The 26,791-nt window shown below is 45.4% G+C and overlaps 1 protein-coding gene across 29 annotated transcripts in view; it reads left to right on the forward strand.

Annotated features, from left to right (window-relative positions):
• FOXN3 (forkhead box N3) overlaps positions 1-26,791 on the forward strand; it is a 384,586-nt gene that overhangs the window by 208,962 nt on the left and 148,833 nt on the right. For all 29 annotated transcript variants that reach the window (XM_048219823.2, XM_048219835.2, XM_044389973.3 and 26 more), the window contains one exon: positions 5,002-5,138. In XM_048219823.2, the coding sequence (XP_048075780.2) occupies positions 5,002-5,138 (137 nt within the window). The remainder of the gene's footprint in view (positions 1-5,001; positions 5,139-26,791) is intronic.

Genomic DNA, 26,791 nt, shown 5'->3' on the forward strand with positions numbered 1-26,791 from the left:
CCATCTTTGACCCAGTTAGTTGTTCAAACCAAACCATTCATCTTTCTTCTTTACCTGTCACTTCCAATCCATTGCGGGGTCCAGTTGGTTCAGAATACCTCCTGAAGCTGCCCTTCCTCCTCGTCCTCCCTGCTGCCACCTGGTCATCTCAAGCCTGGACTGTGGCATCAGCTCGTGCGGACCGACCTCTGCCGGTCCTCTTGCGGCTTCCAACCCATTTATTCCTAGGGCGGCAAGTCCCTGCCTTCTAACTCGTTACTCATTGTTCCCTTCACGGCAGTCATTCCAGTCTTTATGATCTTGCTTATTTATTTCTTTGCTTTCTTACTTGCTGTCTTCTTCCCCCTCTAGAATCCGAGCTTCAAGAGAGCAGTGCCTTTTTGTATTGTTTTATATTCACTAGCGTCGCCCCCATGGTGCCTGGCATGTCGCGGGGACCATATGGAGGAGGGAATGAACAAGGGTAGGTGGTGTTGGAAGCACCCTCAGAAATGGCAGATCAGAAACATCGAGAAGAATCATTTCAGATGATGCACCAAGAACACACATCCAGCTCCCCACTCCGTTTTGACCTGGGTCCCGCCTCCTCACCCCCTTCCCCCAGCACGGCTCCGCCCCTGCGTGGGGGTCATGCTCAGTCTTCGGTTACTGCTGGAAGTGGGCTTTGTCCCTCAGAAGTGATGAGAAGGGGAGAAGAAAATGGAAACCATTGTGCTAGACCGGCATGTACCACAGGTCTTTGAGCCAGAATCCACGTACAGAGTGTGCGTTTCCTGGGGATCCGGTGTGCACCTGCGTACACGTGTGCACACACGCACATTTCCCAGAATGCCTCTCCGCTACGGATGTTGTGTGGTCGGCTTGGTTCCGTTCTGTTCCCTAAAACCGAGCTGGTTGTGACCCAGGACATTGATTTCGTGACTCATTCACGTGGTAGCCCACAGTTTGCAAATCATCTTTAAAGTTGGGTACTGTTCCTCGGGAATTCACAACCTAACGCAGAGCCCCCCAGTGAAGACCCCTGCGTACGGCAGGCTGACAGGGGTGCTGCGTCCGGGGATGGGAGGGAGTCACGAGCCGCTAGAATGGGCTCAAGACAAAATGTTACCGTTATGAATTAGATTTAAGACTTAATTTAGGTGTTGTTTTATCTCTGTTTTCTTTTTTAAACCTTTCTAACTAATCAGTTCTTTCTGCAGTATAGGCTTCCTCTTGTGTACTGCTGTTTTTTATTGCTAACAAGGAGCTGTCTATTATTCCCCAGGTGCTTTTTAATTAAAACAGAAAAGTTGGCCTCGTCCATATCTTCTTACTCAATTTATTTTTCCCCCCTCCTTTTCACATTGGTGTTTTCCAAGCTATATGTGTGTGTGAAAGATCTTCACTCAGAGCCACATTTTCGTCTTTATATACGTGTATATGTATAAATGTCACCTTAATATCTATACACAAAAACGTGTCTCTGAATGAATGTCTTTCTTTCCTTATTATTTTGAATTCCTTAACATTTAATGATGCATGGCCCCCATGGTTTGTCACAGTAAAAAAGATAAAAGAAAAGAAAGAAAAAAAAAATCCCTATTCTTCAGATGAGATGCAGAAATTTCTATAAAAGCCCTGACTCTAAACTTATTACACAACTATAATCAAATTACAGCTGCCTTTCCCCGGTCAGGGGCATTAAATGTAATTTTTCCTGTCCTAAGAAACTTGAGTATTCTCTCTATGCATATTTCCATTAAAATTTTTTTCAAGTCGACCTTTTTACTCGTGTGAGCTGTTCCGTGAGACCACGGAGGACACTTGCAGGTGAGATGCAGTTCCTTTCAAGCTCTGTACGGTCATTGGACGGGGTAGGCAGGTGACAGTGTCCCCGTGGGTGTGTCCTGAAGATGCTTTTTGTGTTTATTTTTCTCTCTTTGGAAATTCTAAGTATGAGATTTATTAGAGAGCACGAGAGAGAGAGAGAGCACAGGCGGGGTAAGGGATAGAGGGAGATGCAGACTCCCCACTGAGCAGGGAGCCTGATGCGTGGCTCAATCCCAGGACCCCTGGGATCATGACCTGAGCCATAGGCAGATGCTTAACTGACTGAGCCACCCAGGTGCCCCTAACTGTGAGATTTTGAAATTTGTGTCTGGTCTGCAAAAACCTATCAGCAGTTCCAGATCTCTCTCCCGGTGAAATGCAGAACTGATCAAGGTAGGCATCATTATGACCCTGGGCAAATGTCCGCAGTGAATGGCTATTGTAAATATGTGCTGACCAGTTTGAAATTAAACCTCGGCTTGATGGTCACCGTGTGAAGACTTGACCGAAAGGAAACTGAGAGCGGCAAGCGGCGAGGCTGCTGCGAGTCAGAAGTGGCTTTCTGAGCACGGGGGAAGTTACCGTAGCGGGCACATAGAGGGAGCCATGCGCAGAGGCCAATGGGGGCACTCATGGAAATAAAGTGGGTGTCGCCATAGAGTAGAAAAGTCCACAGTGGATTTGCTAAGCCAGGACCAACAGTACCTGTGAGTTTGCTAGATGCTTCTCCCACCGCCACTCTCAGAACTTGGTGCTGCTTTTGTGATGGCTTTGGGAAAATCAGATTTGATTTAGTGAAAGGCATTGGATAGCCAGCTTTGCTTCCTTTCTTCTGGCAGAAAAGAGATGTTCATGACCTCATCCACCATTGCTTGAGTGCCTGTAGGCACTGCACCTGTGACAAGTGTGTGACATCATGCCATTGCTGGGCCCCACACCCATCCCTAAGGGGGTCTTTATTTTGCCAGCGAGGAAGCCAAGACTTTTCTGGGGACCATGATTTGCCTAGGAGCACACAGGAGCACACACGTCTCTGTGGCTCCAGAATTCCTGGTTCTTACTGGAACTCCCCCCCACCCCCCGCCGGCCTTTTGCACCTGCATCAGTTACCTTGCGACCCTCCCCCCCAACTGTGGGTTTTTCCACTTAGTTGGTAAATGGTAATGTAGTGTAATCAAAAAGATACTTAGGCCAGGATTAGGAGAAACCACATGCTTGGCATACTGTTACTTGCCTAAGAGGGTCGATTGTCCTTCATGTCTTTGTCATATTTTTAGTCCCTGTAAGATTAAACAGCCCCACCCTGAAAGCCACCTGGAAAACAAAGCCCTTAGGTTCCCAGAACTGAGATAATCTCCTTGCTGAAATGTTTGGGTTGCTTGTAGGCCCTGCCCCTCCAGGTGGCTGGTTAGGGGCCTTGTGTTCAAGGCTCCACGGGGAGCCTTTGGTGGAGTCAGGCCAGCTTCTGTGGTTTGTTTCACATGATCCGAGTTTGGTCGTTGCTGGTCTGCCCCATCCTCCCCCAAACATCTTCTAGAAAGTGCGCTTTGCATCTTCCCAAAGGAAAGAACAGGTGGGTCCCCAGCAGCTCATTCAGTGGCTTGCCTGCTTTGCTGAGAGAGTCTCATCAGTGCCCCTCAACTATGCTGGGCTGGAAAATGTATGCATGAAAGGGGAAGGCCACATAAGGACGTGGAATTTGTCAAAGTTGACATTTTTCACGTCTTTGCACATCCAGACGGTTCAGCTGGAACGTCGGGGTTCCGCTTAGGCAGGTCGGCCTGACTGGGACTGTGTTTGGGCTCAGGCCTGTGCGCCCTGGGGGCGGAGGCTGGGGTAGAGGCTGAGGTCCCTCAGAGGCCCCAGCCACTGATCTTGGCTTTTTGAGCAATTTCTCAGTGCACCGAAAAGAGTTAATTCCAGTTCCTCCGCTCACTGATGTTGTGATAGTAAAGAATTTTAATGGGTTCTGTGAATCAGTTTGTAAGTAAATTACTGGGTGAACTCATGACTGAAATACAAATTTTTAAAAGCCTCTTTAAAGATTTTAGGAATAACTTTTTTTTTTTGTTTTCCTTCTAAGGGATTGGAGTTTTTTTTCCCCCTGTAAGAGTTAAACAGCTTTATTGTTTGCTTTCTCAATGTTCCTGTCGTACAATAGTTCTGAAAAGAAAAGAGTCAGTCCCTTGGCTGCAAGCATGGGGTGGGTGCGGGTTTATGTAATTTGACTTCTTTTCTCTCCAAATCAGTAAATATTTACAAACGACCTTATCGAACAGCTTGGGTACATTCGGTCACTTGAAAGCGTGCGGTCAGACTAGCGACTGCCCATCGGCCTGCTGCCAGTTCAGTGGGCCTCACAGGAAGGACTGACCTTTTTTTTTTTTTTTTTTTTTTCCAATTAAAATGTGGTCCACAGACCAAAAGTGGGCCTCAGAAGCAAGTCTTTCCATGGAACCAGTTTTAGAAAATTTGCATTTTTAAGTTTGACTTCTAAAGATCCTAGTCCTTTAGGCCTGGGGCAAAATACTGTGAACTTCGGCATCCAGAAAATAAATACTGGCTTCTGGGTTAGCCCCCGCCCCCCCCCCCCACTGTTGCCCAAGTTCTTTTGTTTCTTGGGGAAGGTAATTACAGAATTCCATTTGAAGCTTAAATGTCGTTCTTTTGTGAGTAAGTAGGAAAAAACAACCAGATTACTTTTCCGTTTTTTGCGAAGTGGTACCGAAATAAGATGGTTTAAAAAGACACAACTCTTGAATTTTTTACAGCGGCGATGGGAGTTCTGGGGTACCCCCCCCCCCGTTTCCTTTCCACATTTGAAATCTGACACATTTAAAACACATTTTTTTTAGAAGGGGGGATACATATGCCCTCAGAGTTGACACTGAAAAACAATAAAGCAGTCTGAGTTTGGGGGCCGTCGGGATACGAAAATTACAATCTTGTACCAGCATCACCGGGGAATAGCACACGCATTAAGTGCCACACTTGAGCCAGGTAAGACTGAAGTGTGTCTTATGGTGCCGTCCGGTCAGTGTCCCCTATTACATATTTCTGGCTGGTGAGCAGTGACAAATAAGTAAGAGGCTTTTGAAAATACGTAACCGTGGTAATTGCTGTTCAGCTACTTCCTGCAGAACACTGAGTGTTTCTTTATTAATCATTTTTATGTTTTCGTTTTCTCTGCAGAGCATTGGGAAAGGGTCATTGTGGTGCATAGACCCAGAGTATAGACAAAATCTAATTCAGGCTTTGAAAAAGACACCTTACCACCCATACTCTCACGTGTTCAATACACCCCCTGCCTCTCCTCAGGCATATCAAAGGTAAGCAATTCAACCTTCTTTTTTTTTTTTTTTTTTTTTTTTTTTTGGTCTACCGAAATTGCATTATTTTGGCAGAGACAGGCACTGAAACTAATTTAATAGGCTGTATGATATGAAAAATAACTGTAGGTAAATGAGAAAGCAATGAAGTATTATTGGAGGCATACCCACTGTTGTGTTTCCTGCAAACCTTTCCACTTCTTGCTGCTCCGGAGGAACGTGTTCAGAAGGCTTCACAGTGGGCGAAATACTGTCTTCTTGGGTAGAAACATTTACCAAGAAAAGTTGACAGCTTTAACATCTCCATGCGTCACGGTTTGTTGGGATAGAAGTGCAGGAATGAGTCAGGTAAGCGCTTCCATCTTCCCGGCCTGACTGAGAGCGTCTACACGTGTTCGCCGAAGGACTCACTTGGTTGTTGTCATTCCTGGTCTCCATGTAGACGGTGCTCCAGAGTGATCATTTTGTTGTGGTTACTTGGTGTTTGCCTCTTCAAGGAGAACAGCAGAGAACAATGGAGACTTTCATTCCCCCTCACATGCCCATTTGTGTTGAGACAGTGAGGTCACGGGTGCCATTTTTATGAAGATGTAATTGGAGGGGAGAATAGGACGCCTGTCCCTTAAAAAAAAAAAAAAGTGTTAATGTTAGATTCCAAAAAAATAGCCACATAACACAGATACCAATTTTAAAATTGATTTTATCTTGCATAGCGTGAGGGTTGGAAATACATTCCTCACTCCTGGAAAACACATTTTTTTTTTTAATGTAAAGAAGTGTTTCTGTTGTAACCACCCAGCTGAGAGACCTTATCCTTGGGCTACAAGTTTATGTCAGTGAGGGATGGCGTGGATTTGTAGACGTCAGTAGTTCTATAGTCCACTTCTTTGCAGATTCTTTCCCTTGTCTGGTGTTTGCTCTGCAGAGGGGGGCACAGAGTGATCCTCTGAAACCGCGTTAATGACGTTCTTGTGCGTCTTAGTTGGGAAGCATTCCATCACAGGCCCTAGACAATCAGTCTTCAGCAAGAGACGCGGAGGAACAGCTGGGCTCTCCGAGAAGACTGCTGTATGTCTGCCTTTGCTAGGCGATTAGCGTGATGGTAGCCATAGCAACTGGAGCATCTCCATAGCAACGCGTAGCCGAGACAGGTGCAGTTGCATCACAAGGCTGTTTGTTGCCTGGCAAAAGGACAGGCCATTAGTACTTAGATATACGCTGTTGCCTTAGAAACAAATAACCCTACATAGCAACTACACTTGGTTTGAAAGATTTGGGGGAGAAAAAAAAGGTTGTAGCAGCTTTTGTCTGTGTTCATAAAAATCAGCGCAAGCATACTTTATTGGAAATGACAACTTGAGGTCATATAGCTGTAGGAGATAAAATGGGATTTTCCAAAGCAACCCAGCCAACATTGTAGAAATGTCCAGAAGGACAGAGCCATATGCTTGGTTTTCTCCTTGTGGCTGTAGTAGCTACTCCTGAGGTGGAAGGGAACTGGGGTGGGAGAATTGCTGATCTCTGAGGTTGGTGGGGGAGGCGATGACACTCACTGGAATTTTCCCCAGATTCTCTGGTTCCTTTGTCATTTTCCATCTCCCCCCGCCCAGACCCCGAAGAAAACCCTCCCTCACTCTTCCCCCCAGTTTGTATCTTGGAAGTATTTCATAGCCTTTTGTTCCTAGGAAGTTAAGAACGTAAGTGTTATTCACTGGGTCACATCATTGGTTCATTTAGATAGTGTTTTGTTGCCAAATGCGATCCCAAGGGAAACGCAGTAATTATTTAATAATTTGAAGGATTATGGCAGAGCTCCGGGGGTTGCATACTCAGAAGCTTTCTGAGCTGGCCTAAGCTTAATGACTTCATTTGATTTTTTAATATAGGCATAAAAATGCAGACAAACCAGAGCTTTTGTGATGAAAATAATTTCCGATCGACTACTTCAGATCTTCTCTGTCCCCTTCAGTTCCTCTTCTCCCAGGTGACTGAAGGAAAAAAAAGTTTCTGTACCTACCCATGCCGGCGCTCAGATTTCACCTCTGTAAAGGTCACTGGATGTGGAGTGAGACGGCGTATCAGATTCTAGCTAGCCTGCCCCTTCCATGTCTTCAGTCTGAGGACAGGTCACTTTCTCTGCCTCAGGGACCACTGTCCCTTCATCTCAGAGCTTAGATTTTGCTCCAGGATCCTCTGGTGTGTGCGTTTGTACTAAAGATCCTCGATGCTGGATGACCATACAGTATTCGGACAGCTTGCTCCGGGAAGTGGTATCCAGTTCGAGTCAAAGCCGCCGGGCCACTTGTTGACGGGACTTAGGGAAGATGGTCGTGGGACAAAGCAAGTCATTAAACAGGGACCAAAAATGCCGACTTGACGGTATCTGGCAGGTCAGCCATGAGGCGGGGAATCACTTGTCAGCCCCTCGCAGCATTGCCGTGTTGGGGCACCTGGGAGGTGCCTGGCGTCGGCGGGGCGGGTACTTAGCAGGCTGACGATGGTGATTAGACGAGATGGGTGGTTATTGCTAGTGCTTGCAGGGGTGCCTGGCCAGCAGCGCTCTGCCCCGAGCTGCAGGTGGCTGAGAACTGCAGGCAAACGAGGCCTCTGCGAACACTGCCCCAGACGTTGCTTGTGGCCAGATGCAGTGCTAAATGTTGTAGCTCGTGGACTCGGGCCTCTGCGTCCCACTGTACCCTTTCGGATGCTTGTTAGGCTGCACCTCTGCACCTGCTGCTTCTGACGCCCCAGCTGTGAATTGTTTTGATTGAAATGCAGAGCTCAGTGCATTAGCCATAACAGAGTAAGCACTCAGTGACTTCTTTATAGTTTAACAAATTGTTTTTAAAGATTTTTATTTATTAGAGAGCATGAGCAGGGGGAGAAGCAGAGGGAGAAGCAGGCTCCCCACTGAGTAGGGAACCCGACGCAGGGCTTGACCCCAGGACCCTGGGATCATGACCCAAGCCGAAGGCAGACGCTCAACCAACTGAGCCACCCGGGCGCCCCAGAACTGAGTGGCTTAACAGAAGTTTATTTTCTCACGGTTCTGGAGGCCAGAAGTCAGAGATCAAGGCGTCAGCAGGCTTGATTCCTTCTGAGGCTGAGGGGGCGTCTGCTCCGGTCCTGGCATCTGGCGGTTGCTGGCGTTCCTTGGGTTGTCGAAGCCTCACCTCGATCTCTGCTTTCGTCTTCACGTGGTGCTCTCCCCATGTGCTGTCTGTATCCAGGTCGCCCCTTCTGGAAGGATGCTAGTCACAGTGGCGGAGGGGCCCCCCTCCTCCAGTATGATCTCCTTCTAAGGAATCAGACCCCTAATGACCTCACATTCTGAGGTGCTGGTGGTCAGGACTCTCACAGGAATTTAGGTGGAGGGGACACACGCAGTTTCACCCATAATAGCCTTTTTCTTAGTGAGGCATTTGGGTGGTAAAAATACAGAGAAACAGGAAGTAAGGAGGTATTCAAAAAACAAAACAATGGGTTATGACAGAGAGAGGCAGGAGCCTACCTGAAACTGTTCCCAGTGGCCAAAACTGGGACAATTTGAGGAGCAAAATAAGTAACAGAATGGGTTATAACCCAAAACATAAAATAAATATTTGTGAGCCCGCACGGATGTAAATTAAATGATGGGGTAAGTAAATGGGCGTAGAGACAGCTCTCCCATACAAAAGAATTCCCAAACGATTTAGGTAGACACCCCTCCCTTCCAGGGGTCGGAGCTTGACTCCCCACCCCGAGTGGCTGCACTCGGTGACTGACTGCCACTGAGTGAGTATGGAAGGGAGCAGAAGAGGAAGTGTATGGTGGGAGAACCTGGCTCCCACCACCTTGGCCCGGTGATCAGAGCTAACTTCCATGATGAGAGGTTGCCAGCAAGCACCTTTGATAGGATGTCATGGACCTGACAGTTCACCTCTGGGGTCTCCCCCCGACTCCCCCTCACCACCCCCAAATCCATAACCCCTGCCGAATCACAGGAAAAATGTCAGACAGTAGTTTTGTCCCCAAGATGGGAGTGGGGTGGGCATTCTACCAAATCCCTGAATAGCGCTCTTCAAAGCTGTCAAGGTCATTAGGGGCAAGGAAAGTCTGGAAAACTGTTAAAGACCGGAGCAGGCTAGGGAGACACCAGGGACGTAATGGGTAATGCGATATCCTGGACGAGTTTCTGGAACCCAAACGACACGAGGGAAAATCTAGTGGGATGTGAATTAGCCGTGCAGTTTGGCTGATGGTCACGTACCAGTGTTGGTTCCTTAGTTGTGACGAATGTACCCTAATCGTGTAAGCTCTTAACATTGGGGAAACGGAGTGAAGAGTATCAGGGAACTCTGTGTTGTCTTTGTACCTTTGCCGTGGAAGAAAAACCGTGCCCAACACGCAGACTAGTTGACTTGATCAATTTTATATATCCAAGTCATTTTTGGTCTAACGAAAAGTCAGATCACTGCAGCGCTGCGCACTTGCCTAACCTACTTTCGGTCTCTGTCATCATTACGCTACATCTGAAGGGCTGATTATTGGGAGCTCTTGCTTTTACCTCATTCTCCGTAGGATCTGCGGAGCCACATGAGGGGACATGCCTGTTGGCTTGGATATTGCGGTTCTTGGAACTTTGTTTTTGCGAAACGGCGCCCAGCTTTGCTTTGTAAGGTCCCCAAAGCCCAGCTCAGGGAACTCCAGCTCAGTCGGCTTCCTTTAGGACTCTCAAGCACAGCCAGCGTGGCCTTCAGACTAGGCCTGGGAACAGGAGGGCGGGGTGGTATATTTGGGTTTCTTGCCTGCAGTCTTGCAGAAAAGACCTATTGTCTATTTTAATGGTTATCTTGCCTATGCCCCTCCTTCCTACACATGGAATTTCTCGTTAAAGGATATGCATATTTTAATGCTGTTGATATAGATATTGCCAGATTGCCTTCCAATTTTACACTCTACTCCAATCTATACTCCCACCAACGTTTTAGGAAATTCTCATCTTCTACCGTTCTCCATGTCTGATGGTTAAATAAACAGTTTGCCAGTGGGAGACCCCAACTTTTATGATTTTGGTATTTTATGGTGGGGACATTTAAACTTTATAACTAGGTTAGTGCCCTGTAAACAGCAGCTGTCAGATAACAGTGTTCATGACGACAGATTGTTTTAAAAAAGTATTATGTGCATGGATCTTATGTAATATCTGGCATAGGAACCAATCCAAAATCAGTTTATAGAAGAAACATTTTAATCATCCCTCACTGTAGGTGAGAACAGGTTTTAAAATTAATCAAAAAGTATGGTTTATAGAGTTTCCTGGATGATCAGTTTTCAGAGAAGGGAATTTTTTTAAAAAGATGTATTTATTTTAGAGAGAGAGTGAGCGCACACTGGAGGGAGGGGCAGAGGGAGAGGGAGAGTCCCAAGCCGACTCCCAGCTAAGCGTGGAGCCTGACACAGGGCTTGATCTCACAATCCTGAGATCACGACCTGAGCTGAAACCAAGAGTTGGGTGTTTAACCGACTGTCCACCCAAGCTCCCCGAGAAAGGAAATTTAATAAAGTAAAACACATTTAGGAGCCAGAGCCCATGCAGTTTTGTGCTTACTTGGTATGTGTAAAGATCTCAGCATCTTGTATGCCTCTGGTCTGTGTGATAGGTTGGCCATGGTAGGCATCTGGCTGAACATGAGTCCTGAGGGAGGGGACTTTAGTTATATGACTTACCTTCCATTTGTCATTTAAATATCTTCACTCTAAAAATACTGACAGCACATTTTATATTTTGTATATTGTGGGCTGACATGTGTAAAGTTAGAAAAATCCGCAAGACTTTGATGATCTAAGTTTAAAGAATTATTTTTTGGACAATTTTATCTAAAGTTTGCAGAGTCAAAACATTAACAGTGTCTGTTGCTCTCATTTTTTTTTTTTTTTTAATAAAGAAATTCCTGGGGGGCGCCTGGGTGACTCAGTCGGTTAAACATCCAGCTCTTGATTTCGGCTCGGGTCTTGTTCTCAGGGTCGTGAGTTCAAGCCCCACGTTGGGCTCCACGCTGGGCCTGGAGCCTACTTTAAAAATAAATCAGTCAATCACTGTAAGTAAAAATAAAGAAAATCCCAGACATTCATACTTGTCATTTGGCTTTTTATGTTTCGTTTCGCCTCTTCAGAGCCATTTAATGAGCCACGAAAAATACGTTAATGGCCTCTCCAAAGATTTTGGCCTTTTGATATTGAGGGTATTAACGAAAATGGCTGATTTTAGTGCTGACTCACCAGTGCTGCCCGCTACCCTGTTCCTGTGCTTTGAGCTTGTTCTTGATTTTTTGTAAGCGCCTCCATGGCAGAGAAATTGTACAGACTGGTCAGTCTGTATTCAGATTAATGCAGTTGTCAAGTGATTCCCCACCAGGTGAGTGAGCTTTGGCTGAAGGAGTGAACTGGTAATGGCGGATGGGAAATTGCACTGGGAGGAGGTGGGAAGGGGAGGTGTTTGGGGAGCTCATCCTTTTAGACAATTAGAAGATTAGAAAATCCTTAGAATCTTAAGCTTGTTAACATAACTGTGTTAATTCCCCCACCAAAATGCTGAATTTGCACACAGCAAGGAAGAGCTTATTCATTGCTTGGATAGCATCCAGTAATTTTTTCACTTACAAGACATCTCTCTTTCCAGTTACTCAGAGTGGTGTACATTTAATCGTTGGCAGAAGAGCTGTAAAACCACAAAAGATCAGTTTTAACTTGCACTAAAGGAGTTTAATTGTTAGATTGTCGTGTCGTTGCAAATTTTAATTCAGCCAAGCATGAAAAAAGAATGTGAGAATTTAGATTAGTTGCATCATAATTACATTTCTGATATTTACTTGTAAGCAGTATATTTGATGGAAACTGTAAATAGTTTTTTAAATTCTCATATTCAATACGCTTATCTGTGTACTTTTAAAAGGGTGAATGAGGTATGATGTATTTTGAAAAAGTATGCCTAAATTGCAACTTTTTGCTTAGAGTAATTTTTAAAAAAATATTCAATTACAAAAAAATTGATATGAAACTTCGTTGTGCTTAATATGTGGAAGGATATGCTAAATTAATGTGGTAAAATAGCTATTGGATTGAATGGCAAGGTTTTCTAACAGTGGTACTTCCAGCTATAAAGTTTATTTTGTTAAAAAATTGGCAAGACTGGGGGCGCCTGGGTGGCACAGCGGTTAAGCGTCTGCCTTCTGCTCAGGGCGTGATCCCCGCATTGTGGGATCGAGCCCCACATCAGGCTCCTCTGCTGTGAGCCTGCTTCTTCCTCTCCCACTCCCCCTGCTTGTGTTCCCTCTCTCTCTCTGGCTGTCTCTATCTCTGTCAAATAAATAAATAAAATCTTTTAAAAAAAAAATTGGCAAGACTGGGAGGAGAAAAGGCTTAAGATTGTAGGGTTTCACTCTTGCATATTTAAAAAAAAGTGTTCATTTACAGTGTGAGCTTTAAAAATCCATTAGTTGGCAGTAATTTTATTTGCATATCAAATCATACTTTCTTTTGACTTCCATTATATTTTCTGAGTTGGTCACAGAATATTTTTAACCTCAGCCTTTTGCCTTCATTATGCTGTTCTTTGTACACTTCCTTCTCGTCAGTCCTACCTTATTTTATTTCAATGGAAAACAGCCCCTGTTATCTTTGAGCACTTAGGTTCTAGGCAGGGCGCGTGACTATTGTGCCCAGTCATCCAACTTCTTTCTGTTTTCACACGCACTTTGAAAGTCGAATGTTTAAGCAGCAGGGCTGATGACATCCATTTTTACTTAGGTGCTGAGTAAAACTCAGGACCGGGAGAGCGACACAGACTTACTGTCTGGTGCTCTGAGCTCTTTGGGTGTCCTCAGTCCCTGGTTTGTATTCTAATAGCAGAAGTGTTAGGAGCTCTGAAATTCTGCTGATAAATTTCTATTGACCTAACTCGTGAGATGATGGATAACGAGGCGGTTTTGTGTCCCTAATTGCTGGTTAGAAGGTTGAGGTGTCAGTGGACCCACCAGGAGTCTGGGGTCTTTGCCACATTCTCTTCCTTATTTGCTGTTCCGAAGAGCCAGTGGAGAACCAGAGGGTTGGAGGACCAGGCAGATTCCTCCTCAGAGTGTCTTAGGCATTGCTGGGCCGTGTCTGTAAAGAGGGGCTGACCTGCATTCTGCATAGTTGTCAAACTCCTCACCTTCCCAGAGGGGGAGAAATTGATCTCTGTGTTCGAAATATGAAAGAACTGTCAAAAATGCCTGAAATCAATGATGTACAATGTGAAACAACAGGCAGCGTATTCTTTGTTTTGCAGCAGTGTAAAATTGGCAAATTTTTCATCACAATAGAAAATAAAAACCTACCAGTGCTGTGTGTAAGCCTTCTCTTTCCTCCTCTTGCCATTCCAGCTAAATACTTCTGGATTTTATAAATTAAAAAAGGAGGGGGATTAAACAGACAGGTGTAATACAGTTAGACTCAGCAATAGTGGAACCCATCATTCATAAAAGATTTGAGGAAGATAGAATAGGGGAAGGATTAGTTTACTGTTAGTATGTCAGCAGTGAATCGTGTTGGTCAAAAGGGCACTATAGGGAGTCTCAGCATTAATAAAAGATGAGTGTTTGAACAAGTGATGTGATGGCCAGTAATTCCCACCTTCAGTGTGGCTCAGACCTCCCTGGGGAGTTTCTGTCCAGATGGGAGGGCACTTTGAGATGATGCGGAAAGCAGTCAGGCTGGTTGGGGAGAGCTGGGCATGTATAATCTGGAGAAGAATGCCTTCAGAAGGTCAGCACGCCTGCCATCTCCAGCTTCCCCTAGGAGGGATTGGATCCACGGGGTCAAAGTTATAAAAAGAAAGATATGGGCTCAATTAAAGAAGCCCTCCCTAGTAGAACAGCATCCAGCACTGTGCCAGGCACAAAACAGGAGCTCGATGAATGTTTGGATTGATGGGTGAACAAGCTACCCCTGGGGATACTAGTCGAGACTAGAGGACCAGTTGCCGGGGTCCTTTGGAGAGGTTGAATTACTGCTTAGAGAATTGCAAGGTTCCCCCTTCCAACTCTTGGAATGTTCTGTCTCTGAGTCTCTGGAGCTGCTGTGGCAGTCCACGGAGGGAATCCCACTCTAGCATGGGGTTTGTAGTTTTCCAAGCCCACGGTATTATTTTGGAAACAAAACATTAGGGGAAATGTGCCTGGCTTTCTTACTCAGAAAGGAGAGGTCAGAGTCTTTGCTTGAAATTGTTAAGTCCAGATTTCAAAACTGTGATGGGACTAATTTAGTTACTCTTTATTCTGTGTCATCTAGCTTTTTGATTCATGCCCTGTAATTACCTCCCTTGTTTTAGTGACACTTCTTTGCATTTCCTTCCGTGTGAATAAAATTATCACTGCAGTGTTTTGCCAAGCAGAAGATCATTTCCAAAAGCTGTCCATCAAATCATCCAGACCCTCCCCCTATTGTTTATCCACTGAATTAATGAGAGCAACACCCACCCTTTGTATGAATCTCCACGCGGGAGCCAAAGTGCTGTCCTTGTTCTGTAGAATCACATGTGTTTTGGCCAGAGCCTCTGATCACATTCTTAACCTTTTGTTTTTCTTACGTAAGGTCCATGTCACATTATTTGTCAAACCGTCTTTGAGACCCTGCCATGTATATGAAAGGTACGGAGAGAGTGTGAGAAGCATCAGAAACTTAGTTAATTGCTAACTCCTGCTGATGTTTAAGTCATGTGGAAAAAACATCCATAAACCATTTAGACACATTTCTTAATCCTTATCTTTCTAGACTGAGTTGCTTAATCAGGATAGTCCCAAATTGAGACATGCCCACTGTGTGTTTATCTGCTTTTGAATGGAAAGTTGTGGTCAAAGTCTGCCAAGCAGCTGCTTATCCACTATTGACAAACTTGAGTTCTCCTCACCCCCCAGCACACATTGCCCATCTAGTCCGGCCGGAGGAAAAGTGAATGGGGGGGAAAAACCCATTCAGAAGAAAACAACGAAAAGACTTAGCAGTTTGTGTACCTCCTTCCCTCTTCCTCCTGCTCTCCCTCACGCCCTTCCTTCTGCCACTGTGGAGCTGGGGAGTGATGGGCTTCCTTTTTAACTATAAGGAGAGCAGAGGTGTTGTGTTTTTTTTAATCTTAGGATTCTTTTAGGCTAGAAATGGACACGCACACCCCTTTTTCGGCTTATAGAGAAACCGAGGCACGTAGAAAGACTTTCCCCCTTTTAAACTTCCCAGCAGAGTCACTCACCGGAAGGGGGTGTTCTGGCTGGCCTGGGGAGTTCCTCAGGCCCCCAGCCCCCTGCCCAGCCTTCTGCCTCCCTGCACTTGCTATGGAGTGGACCCCCGCTGGTCCTGCAGGTGGACTGTTGGACGCAGCAGCCGTGACAGCCTGAGGAGGAAGAGAGAAGTCTGGGAAGCAGAAAAATGAGAAAGATCTAAAGATCCCAAGCTCTTCAAGTGTGATGCTGACTTCCCCGGCTCTCCTCCCACCTCCCCACCTGTCAGAATCCCACCCCTTTGGCAGACGAGAAGTCAGACAAGGTGCTCTGTCCTGGGCCTGTGCCTGATGAGCCTGGGTGCCTTGGGCAGGTCCTTCTGCCACACGTGAGAGGCCATGCAGTAGAGCCAGACTTGAGAGCCCTGCACGTGCTGACACAGACCAGGACTGGAGGGCCCCCCGGCTCCTGCAGACCATCCACCACGGATCCGGGCTCTGAGCAAATCCCAGCAAGTCTCAGAAAGACATGCAGGTTAGAGCCTCGCCTGGGCTACCCACCAGCCGTGCCACCTTGGACAGGTTACCTGGCCTCTCCGAAGATATGCCTTGTCCTTCCTTTGGTGGCATCACGGTACCTACGTTAAAGGAGTGCTGTAGGCATTAAATGAAGTAAAAGGATGGGTCAGATGCTTATCACTTGTGCCTGGCCCACAGAAAATCAGGGCATTTTCACTTCTCCTTCCTCACCGTCGCCAGACTTTCCTTTTGATAATTGTATGGTCTTGTTTTTGCCCCAGCCGCGCGCCAGTGCGGCCCTTGATAGATGGGTTTGCAATGTAAAGGGTCCTTTTATACTTGGTGTTCTGTAGTTGCTACAAGATTTAGGATCTATGAAGACCAGTACTCTGTTTGAGTTCTCTCTCCCAGTGCTCTAAACAGAACCCTGCATGACAGCTGTTACTCTAAAGATATTTATTGGTGATTTCTCTCAGAGAGCAAATTATAGAATAGTGCAGAATATTTCTTCTGGCTGCTCAGGGATGCCGGAATACTTGGCCACCTTCCTCCTCTTTACCGTCACAAGGTAAGGGACCTGGGGAGGGGGGAGGAGAAGCTCTGCTCCGTAGCCCTTCCTTCTAAAGATAATTCAGGGATTTCGCAGTGTCTTTGCTTCTGACTTTTCATCTTCTTTCCCATCTGTCTGCCGAGGCCCTGGTGTACCTCTGGGCATCTCAAAGCCTGAGGATTTGGCCCAGGTCATTCCTGAAGCCTAAGAGAGCCATCAGACTACTCTGGGATGGAAAGTTGGTAAATTCCAGGCTGTTGACTCGGAGGCACCAAATATTGTCAGAGGACTAAACATTTTGCAGCTGCCATAGAAAATGCAAATGTGCTTAAGGTGGTGCTGGCCAGGAATCGCTCCAGCCTTGTCTTATTCATTATTCTTCCCTGAAAAGACGCCTTCCCTGTACACTTCCTGCGGAACGGAGTACTTGAAAGGTGAGGCGCTCCGGCTCTGCCGTCCGCGATCATAATGGGAAAAGTTTTCACCGCAGGCTGGCCCCAACAGTCAATTGTGCTCATTCTCTACCAGATACATAATCCGTGTTTAAATCTCTTGGCAGTAACTCATTAGTTTCTCCCCCTACGTTCTTTTCCTCTTTGATGAGAACAAAGCCCGGCTCCTCCCTACACCAGATCTTGCCTCTCTCTCTCTCTCTCTCTCTCTCTCTCTCTCTCTCTCTCTCTCTGGGAAACCTCACTGTTTTACTTACATCCCTTAGGAAGGAAGTCACCCAAATGTTAGCCTTCCCTGCCTGCAAAAAGATGAAGATGAAAATCTCATTCTCTGTACTTGAAAACCTGTTCAGAACTCAGAAATAATGTGATGCCCCAGGCCTTGGCTTCTGCGGGGGCTGTGCTGGAGATACACCTCGTGGCCTGACCCACTCAGGACCCCTCCCTCGAGCAGGTCCTCCTTCCAGCTCTTAATGGACTATTCTAGAGAAAGGAAGGCTTGGACCTTCAGTAACTCCAGTGGAATTTTATTCTTATTAAATCCCTTTGAAGTTCCCTCTTTCTGACGCCGCCCCCTCTCGCCCTCCCCTCTTAGATGTGGCTATTCTGTCATCAGAGTTGTTGAAGTCAGAGTTATAGGAAAACCAGCCTGAATTTCTGTAAAACAGCTCTTTGATGCAGAGTAAAGCAAAAATCTATTTCCATCGAATAGTCTAGACTTAGAAGAAACGGACTAGGGATGTCAGCTTTTTAGCAGTATGGGATTATAAAGAATTTTCAATTCAGTTAGTCCCATCCTGTTGTGAACCCTGAACTGTGCTTTGATTCTGGGCTGTGGGTGAGAGGCAGCACACCAAGCGTTTATTAGACACCTACTATGTGCTAGGCTTGGTCTAACAGACATCATATATGCAGTCTGTCTAAATTCTTACAGGGGCCGATGAGATTGATTTTTTTACTGTCCTACATTGGAGAGAACTAGCGTTGAGAGAGGTGTCCTGTGCCGGCTGCTGGCTGAGCGGGGACCCGAGCCAGCATGGTCTCCTCATTCTGACAGCAGAGACTCAGCTCTTCCTGCCATAACTCGGCATCTTGTGGGCACTGTCTTCTATGGTGATATTCTCCAGTATCTAATTTTTGAAGAGGGGAGCCTGGGAAAGGAGAAATGGCATATCACCTTCTCAACGGCATTTTAGGTTTTTATAAAAAGGGCAGGACAAAGGAGGTGAGACCAGGTGGGAGGTCACTGCAGTAGATCAAGCCATTGGAGATGAAGGTCTGAAACTGAGGACGGAGAGGAGGGAGCAGAGGCATGTGGAAGGAGACCCCGGGGGCTGGGTGGGGGAGGCGTGGAGAGGACCCTGAGAGGGTTCTGACCGGTGTGGATGGAGGAAGGCACTGTTAAGGGAGATGGGGAGAGAGGTGCCTACGAGGACCCAGGGACACGCGTGTGCACGCGCGGTGTGCATGAGGATTGCTTCTGGCTTAAAAATAGACAAATGTGGGACGGGAGAGAATCATACACCATTTCTCAGATTTGGAATTTGGAGATCACTTCATGATTTGGGAGATTATTTATGCTCTTTTGTAAGGAAAGAAATTCCAAGTTCACAATAGTAGCACTTGCCTTGTCCGTGAAGTCCCCTCTTAGAGATAATTAGGATTTTGTTTTGCTTTTCCCTCCAGGCCTGCTTAAACAGTCATCCTTGGGAATAAATGGCCACACAACTATCTTTTTTAAAATTTTATTTAGTTTTTAATTTTAATTCCTGTGTAGTTAGCATACAGTGTTACGGCAGTTTCAGGTGTACAAGATAGAGATTCAGCACTTCCATACATCACCCGGGGCTCCTCACAAGAAATGCACACCTTAATCCCCATCACCTATTCCACCCATCCCCCACCCACCTCCCCTCTGGCAACCATCAGTTCTCTATGGTTAAGAGTCTATGTCTTGGTCATACAGCTATCTTTCTAATCATTTTTTATGTGTAATTTAAAAAAATATGTGGGGAGATCTGATAGGGGCTAACCACCTTTTGGGTTTGAGGTTTCTTTTTTGGGGGGGTCATTATCATTAAAGCAATATATTTTGTTAATGTTTAAAAAAAAAAAAAACACCACTGGCCTGAACCTTTAATATGTATGGACTTAGTAAATATTTGTCAGATAAAAGAAATACATGTAGTTATCATCCTTTATTGGACATTGAAGTCATCAAGTGGGTTAAAGACACAGGATTAATTTTATTTTGTTAGAGAATTAGCAATGAAGATTCTTCCCAAAATGCCTGACCAATTCTGGTTGACTCGAGTATATAAAGTTAAGCTGTCAGTAGCTATCAGAACAGTGCTCTGAAACTGCGTATTTGCTAAGGCAAGACTTAGGTTGTGGGGAATGGTGAGCACTGCTGGTCATTTTGGTTTGTATGTGTCAGGTCGGACGGACTTCTTGGTGGCAAAATGCCACGCGAGAGGATGTTTTCAGTAATCTGTAAAGGTGTAGGAATGATCCTCAGTTTGAGAGAATCAACTGAAATTAACATGCTTTGCCACTGTTTTGCAATTAATCTTGGAAAATTTAGTTTTAACAACGTCTCCAGATCAGCATTAAGGGAATAAGGGGCAGGGTATCAGAATTCGGAATCACTAGAGGAGCTTTTTAAAAATTGTACAGGATGGTGATGGTGGGGAGGCTTTCCCCTCAACTTGCTGTGCACATACAAGTCCTCTGAAAAATTAAGTTGATTATTTTCTTTTAAATTTATGGAGCGTCCGATGTAGTATTTAAAATCACCGTCTTAGGAGCTGTAGTTACTATGGGGGATATTTGCTTCCCTCAGTAGCATGAATAGGAAAATCATGTTGAGAATTACTGTCCTATATCATAAAATGTTGGAGCAGAAAATAACCCAGAATCACCCAGTTTAGCGTTCCCCAGTTGGATACTACAACGAACAGTTCCCAGAGATGTTAGGACTTTACTTTTGAGTTACACAGGAAATTTTCCATGGTCGGTAAGTTTGGGAAATGTAACTTTGGGAAATTATAACTTCTTTATGGTGAGCTAATTCAGATCTTTCCCACACTTTATCCAACAGACACTTTTTGGTGGAGGGGGACACGCTTATCAACATAGTCCAAGGAACACCAGTTTGGGAATAAGTAACTTAAAATAAGGCTGTTACAAAAGTAGGTGGGTCGCCACTTGATAATGCGTTGTGAAATCAGTTCAGGGGTTGCAACATCCTTTTTTTTTTTTTTTTTTTTTTTTAAACAAAAAAGAATAGACTAGCATAGAAAATACCAGAGCGCTTTGTACATAGGAGGGTAAATGTCATTTTGTGAAACTTTGTTTCAGTTACGTATGTGGGTTTGGGTGTACTCAGTCATAATGAGATCTCTATTTCTTACTGTAGATGATGGCCAAAAAAATTTTTGGAAAACACTAGTGTAACAGTTCCTCAGTTTTGTATGTGAAAACACTGAAATGGGTGTCAGGATCACGTGGGGGGTCAGGGACAGAGTCTAAGTCTACTCTTTATCCTCTCCCACCTACGCCATGGTGCTACCAGATCCTCACATCATCTCTTTTAAGAAGCAGCATTGATGGAAACAATGCAAATATTCATCAGCAGATGAATGGATAAACAAAATCAAGTTTGTATGTGCCACGGAGTACTATTCAGCCTTAACAAGAAATGGAACTCTGAAACCTGCTACAACATGGCCGGACCTTGACATTATGCTCAGCGGCGTAAGTCGGACACAAAAGGACAGGTGTTGTGTGAGTCCGCTTGGATGAGGTCCTTCGAATAGGCAAACTCATAGAGACAGAAAGTAGATTAGAGGTTGCCAGGGACGGAGGAGAGAGGAGAACCAGGAGTCAGTGTTTCAGGGAGACAGAGTTTCGGTTTGGAATGATGAGAAAGTTCTGGAGACGAAGGGTGCCGATGTCTTCACAACACTGAACGTACTCAAGGCCGCTGAGTTGTACACTCAAAAAATGGTTAAAACGGCAACTTTTATGTTATGGCTATTTTATCATAAGAATAATGTTTAAAAGAACCGAGCTACAAAAGAATAATATAGTTGATGATAAAAGCAACACAGTGGGTGGGTGGTTTGTTTGTTTGTTTGTTTGTTTTTATGTTCTAACCTCAGTTTATTTCTTTGGACCTTCCTGTGTGCGGGTCTGGGCCCAAGTGACGAGGATTCTGGGGCAAACAGCGAAGGCTCCCTGCTTTTAGGAATCCCCGGCGCAGAGTATGGCCATGTGTGAGCCTGGTTCTAGAATGCCTGGCAGGTGACAATGGCTAGCATTTCCATAGGTGATACATTTTATAGCAGTCACGCTTAGCATGTGACCTTTCCTGTGCTAATAACTCTGATTTTCCAACTGCAACATTTGGGTAAACCAACAATTTGCTTTTTGGAAGGTCAAGCAGAAACATATTTCATGGTTTTTCTCATGGTTTCACCCTTTCATCAGTTGGTCGTTAGCACTGACCCAGAGACAAATAGCCTTTTCTTGCTTTGCTTTTGCCTCTTTCTTCACAAGACCTCCAGGCTCACTGCAAATAGCAATTTAAGTGCAATGCTACTACCCACAAGTTGGTTATAGTGATGCCCACTGTCTGCATTCTTTGCTCTTGCTTCACATGTTTGGGTATGAGAATCTGAAGAGTCAGGGCGAACCAGAAATGAGTGTGAGGGCAGCTGGATGGTGGAGAATGGATGTGTGTTTCTTCTTTGGAGCTGGCAGGTTTTTGAAACTCCCAATGCAGAGCAATTTCTGCCCATAAAATTTGCAACAGATGGGAGTCGCCCCTCGGCTCTGCTTGAGGGCTGTGGAGGCTTCTTACCGGTCAGGCGGGCCCCCTTTTGTGTCTGGTCCCCACACAGGTATTGACAAACAGCAGGTCTGTCCTTGCAGCAACCCTGTCGGGATCTCTGTAGGGGCTCAAGCTGGCATCCACAATAAAGGAAACCGGGAGAAAATACTCAACCAGTGAAGATATTTAACTTGGTTTACTGGAAGCTCAGGGAGAGCTTCAGAAATGTGGCTGGTAGAATCTTCCTGAATGGGGCAACACGTCATGATACCTCAAACCTCGGAGCATTATCTTGTGAGTTGGAAGTATGACTAAGGATTTCTCTGCCTTGGCGCTATTGACGTTTGGGGCTAGGTAATCTTTGTTGCGGGGGCTGCCCTGTGCATTGGAGGACGTTTAGCAACATCCCTGGCCCCTCTACCCACCAGATGCCAATAGCACCCCCCCCCAACTTGTGATGATCAGAAACATCCCGGGGGGGGGGGCGGGAGTCACCCCTGGCTGAGAGCCAGTGGCAAGCTCCAAGTACCTCCTGCTGTGTTCTAAGTTTTAGCTGTTGAGGACTTTGTCAGGTATTATTCTAGAAACAATGGAAAAGGCCTTGGAGTTGTTTGTTTGAGCCCTGCTCTATTAGTACGGAGCTCAGATCTCTGAAGTGTGTGCAAAGAATCGTCAGCTGGAAGAAAGTAATATCTAACACTCAGAATTAATTTGTTACCTGCGCAATGGGGTGGTTCCGTGATGCGTGTTAGGATTTCGAGTGTAGTGTCTACTGGGGATTTGCGTTATGATGAGTATCTGGGGCCTCTCTCGTAGTGGGGTCCTGCACGGTTATGAACTGAACAGGATCCAGCAAGCTGAAACCGATGAAGTCTGCATCAGTAGCACCTGGGTATGCCTCTTCTCTTTTGCTGCCTATGCCAGGCACATGGCCGGATGATGTAAGCGATTTATTTCATTCCTCGGTCTTTCTCTCCCGCATCTAAATGGAGGATGACAACCTGCTCTTCATCTTATTAAATGGCCAGCTATGGTCACTTCATCCATTGAGCTCCCCTTCTATAGTGGTAAGAATTGTTTGAGACCATGGGATTCTTTGTGGTTTCCTTATTTGTCACAGAGCCCTAAATGGATTCCCAAGTTCCATCTTCCAAAATGCAAAGCACCTGTTTTCTTCACCCTAGGCTGGATTAGCTGGATGTTTCTTTATTCATTCATCCAGTGTTGCTGGAGCTCCCATGTGCCGTGCTTTGTGCAAGTCACTTGGGGCACTTAGATGACTAAGCCAGGTTTCCTATCACACTCTAGTTAGAAAGACGGACTTACAAATTAATGTAACATGAGGATTGTTTTCTGTCACCTATAAAAGTGCAGCGGTTTAACCTTCCTGCATATTTTGGATCTCTTCTAAGTCTGAAGAAACAAGCACGGTTAATGAGTATTTCGGAAGGTGGTGTTAGCATGCAGTCTGGGGGAGCACTGCTCTGGGAGTCTGAAAACCTGGGGTTTTTTATGTTGACACTGGCCCTGATTAGCCCTGTGCCCTTTGTCCATGTCACTTCATCTTTCTGGTTTATAAAATGATATATTTGGGTTACATCATCTCTGAGGTCCCTTCTGACTCCCAAGTCTATGCTTATTATAATAATAGTCATATTTATAATTATTAAATACCATTATGATTTGTTTTAGAGCTAGGAACCTAATGATGAGCGAGTCTTTGTGAGGAGGATTTATTGTATGTGTTTAAATGGGTTCCTGCTCACTTGGGCCTGGTGGGGAGACTTGGACAACGCTGGTAAGGTCAGAAGCCTTGCAACACTTCGAGGCCCCATTTAAGGGGTAGACCAGCAACCTGAAAGACTGAAACAGCTGTTTTGCCCTGAAGCTCCATAAGAAAGGTACTATCTCTAAACAGACTCATCCTCTTCAGAGGGCTTCTTTCCACGAAGCTTTCTGGGAGGTAAGGTAGATGCCCTGTTTGGGGTAGGTGCCTTTGACCTGTATCTTTCTGGTTACCTCCAGAATTACATAAACTCGTTAGGTAGAGGTTATTTGTTCCTTCTGCACCTGAAGCTGCAGTTAAGTTTGCTATCCAGTTTGAACCTTACCTTCACATCTGTCACTCCTGGATCCTGTAAGCTCCATCCCCAGGTTACCAGGGCTGGTAACCTCAGGGGTGGCTGTAGGCAAGCTCATGGCAAGGGGTGCCCAGTCAGGGATAAGGTCTGTTGTCCTGTGCATGTTATGTAATAACAGGAGAGAAATATTCGGAGCATTCTTCTCCCTTTCTTCAAGACACTTAGGATACTTATTAACATTTCAGTGATGGCCTTGCGGATGAATCTCACCTTCATCAAGAAATCAAGAAGCCATCATGTGATCTCTCACTGCCCATCCGAAAAAATTTCCTCAATCACCTGGATGAAACTTGGCAGATATTGCCTTATATTGTGGTCCTGTGTGTTCGTGTGCCGTTTCTCTTACAAGATTGTAATCATCTCCTAGAGCTGTGATTGTATTTAACCACCTGGAAAGACCCCGCGACCCGGGTCAGGCTGTGTGTGCACGCATGTGTACTGGATACCTGGTTAACGTTGGGGGGATGAATTGATGGATCACAGTGTCAGGCGCTGGGAAGCACTCAATAAATAGTTGTAGAATTGGACTGAATTGTAAGTGGTTAAGTATTTCACAGTTCTCTAGTCTTCCTACTTTATGCCACTTACTGTGGGTTAGGAAATAAGATGAATCTGTGTGTAGACACCAAAAGAGTGAGAAGTGGTTGCTGGTTATCTGAAGAACTGTAGAGCTTTTAGCTGTTGTATAGTTCTGATTCTTTTTTTTTTTTTTTTTTTTAGCAGTGTTTACTATTTCTGGCTATTGTGCACACTAATATAAAAATTTAATTAGAGCCTTTCTTTTCAATTAATTGTTATGGCCCTGTTTGTTTGCTCTCTTGATAGAGCCTGTGTTATGGGAACACGAGAGATCAATTTGCTATCACAAAATTCATTACTTTGGACTAAAGTCCAGTGTGCCTGTGAGGGTATGCCCCACTCGCAGTGACTTCTCAGGCAGTTGGAGGATTGTAGATTGTGAAATGGGCAAGTGTTCAAGTAACTTAAGAGAAAGGATCTTTTTGAGCCAAGAGGAGTTGTAATTTGGTCATTGGCCTTCTCAGAGCAACGCAGGCAGCAAAACGAAAATTCTGGACAGCTCATGAGATTGAAAATATACATGCCCCTCATCCGTGTCTCATTGTTGAATATTTAGGTATCTTGAGAGTTGAAATTAGGCATAGACTATGCACAGGGTTCTGGCTTAGGAAAGGTACTTTCTTTGGTAGTATCCATAAATGAAGGTCTGTGGTAGGAAAGCAGGGGTCTCTAGTTTTGTTCTGTCTTCACCTCCACGGCCCACACAATGCTTGGCACAGCTGTTCAGTAAATATTTGTTGAATGAGAATCCTTGAGATAAATAGCTTCTTTTGCTTTTGATCATCGATTAAAGTGTTTTCTGGATTATAGTTTTGCTTGGATGGGGCTGTTCTTCAGTCTTGAGAGATACCACCACACCTGTCTTCAGGACCTATAGCTACTGGATCGAACTTGGCAGGGCAGGGGCCTGGGCCTGGGCCTCAAGAGGCGTAAATAATGCCCAGTGTGGTTTACACAGCCCCCAAGGACAGAGTGTGAGCTGGGCAGTCACACATATCTAGCACAAAGCAGTCTGCCACCATTGCCGCTGTGTGACATTGGGGCAGGTAGCAAAGCCCCTGCTGTTGTCTGGTCACTCGTCTATAAAGTTGAGCCAGTAAGACCTACTGTCCAGGATGGGTGGTGGCTCCTAAGTGACATAGTAGGTAATGTCCCTTATGGAAAGATAGTAACTGGGTCCATTTGTAAATTCCTTTACCTTCTAGAAGCGTGTTCCTTTTATGGTTGTAGTGGTTTTCCTTCTGCTCTGTACTGAATGGTTTACCTCTTACTCTTGTATGAAATGAGGAATATGAGAGAAAGGACCCAGTAGCCTGAGTTCCTCAGTGCTTCAGGGAAACTTTGGTATGGTTCAGAGTTAAAAGCCAAAGCATGTGTGCAGAAGGGACTCATCCTGTGTGGTGTGGTGCTCGAGTGTGTGTGTGTGTGTGTGTGTGTGTGTGTGTTGGGGTGAATGAGGGAATAAGAGCTCTGGGAGCAGCACCATCCAGTAGAAATTCTTGTGATGATGGAGAATGTTCTCTGTCTGCATTGTCTAATGCACAGCCACTGGCCACATGTGGCCACTGAGCACTTGAGATGTGGCCAGTTTGAGGAGCTGAATTCTTAATTTTATTTAATTCATTTGAATGAACTAATCACATTTGACAAACACAAGTGCATTGGATAGCAGGGCTCTTGGGCCTTACTGTGGCTCAAGGGCTAGTGGTCTGCATTTCCTAGCAGCTTGTGAGAAATGCAAAATCTCAGTCATCATCTCAGATCTACTGGATCAGAACCTGCTTTTTGGGGCACCTGGCCAACTCTGAGCACGTGATTCTTGATCTTGGGGTTGTGAGGTCGTGCCCCACACTGGGTATAGAGATTGCCTAAAAATAAGATTTTTTTTAAAGATTTATAAAATAAAAATAAATTTTAAAAAGATCGATTTTTTTTTTAGAGAGAGTGTGCAAGTGGGGAGGGGGCTGGCAGTGGGAGAGGGGTGGCTTAGGGAGAGGGAGAGAATCTTAAGCAGACTCCCCACTGAGCACGTAGCCTCATGTGGGGCTCCATCCCACGACCCTGAGATCACGATTTGAGCTGCATTCAGGAGCTGGACACTTAACACACTGAGCCACCCAGGAGGCCCAAAAAGAACCACCGGTGGTTCGTGTGCACAGTTGAGTTTAGAAGCGGGGCTGGCATTTGAACGGCTCAGTTTCCTCTGTAGACTTGTGTGCCATTGCAGTGCTCGTGCAGGATGAAGATTCAGGCTGGCGCGTTCTGACCGTCCTCTGTGGTTTTGGGGGACAGACATGAAATGAGAAAGTTATGTAAGCTTTTAGCTCAGGATTAAAGCCTATTTTGC

Source organism: Ursus arctos, unplaced genomic scaffold (genome assembly GCF_023065955.2).
Source record: "Ursus arctos isolate Adak ecotype North America unplaced genomic scaffold, UrsArc2.0 scaffold_25, whole genome shotgun sequence".
In the NCBI taxonomy this organism is placed as follows: Eukaryota; Metazoa; Chordata; class Mammalia; order Carnivora; family Ursidae; genus Ursus; species Ursus arctos.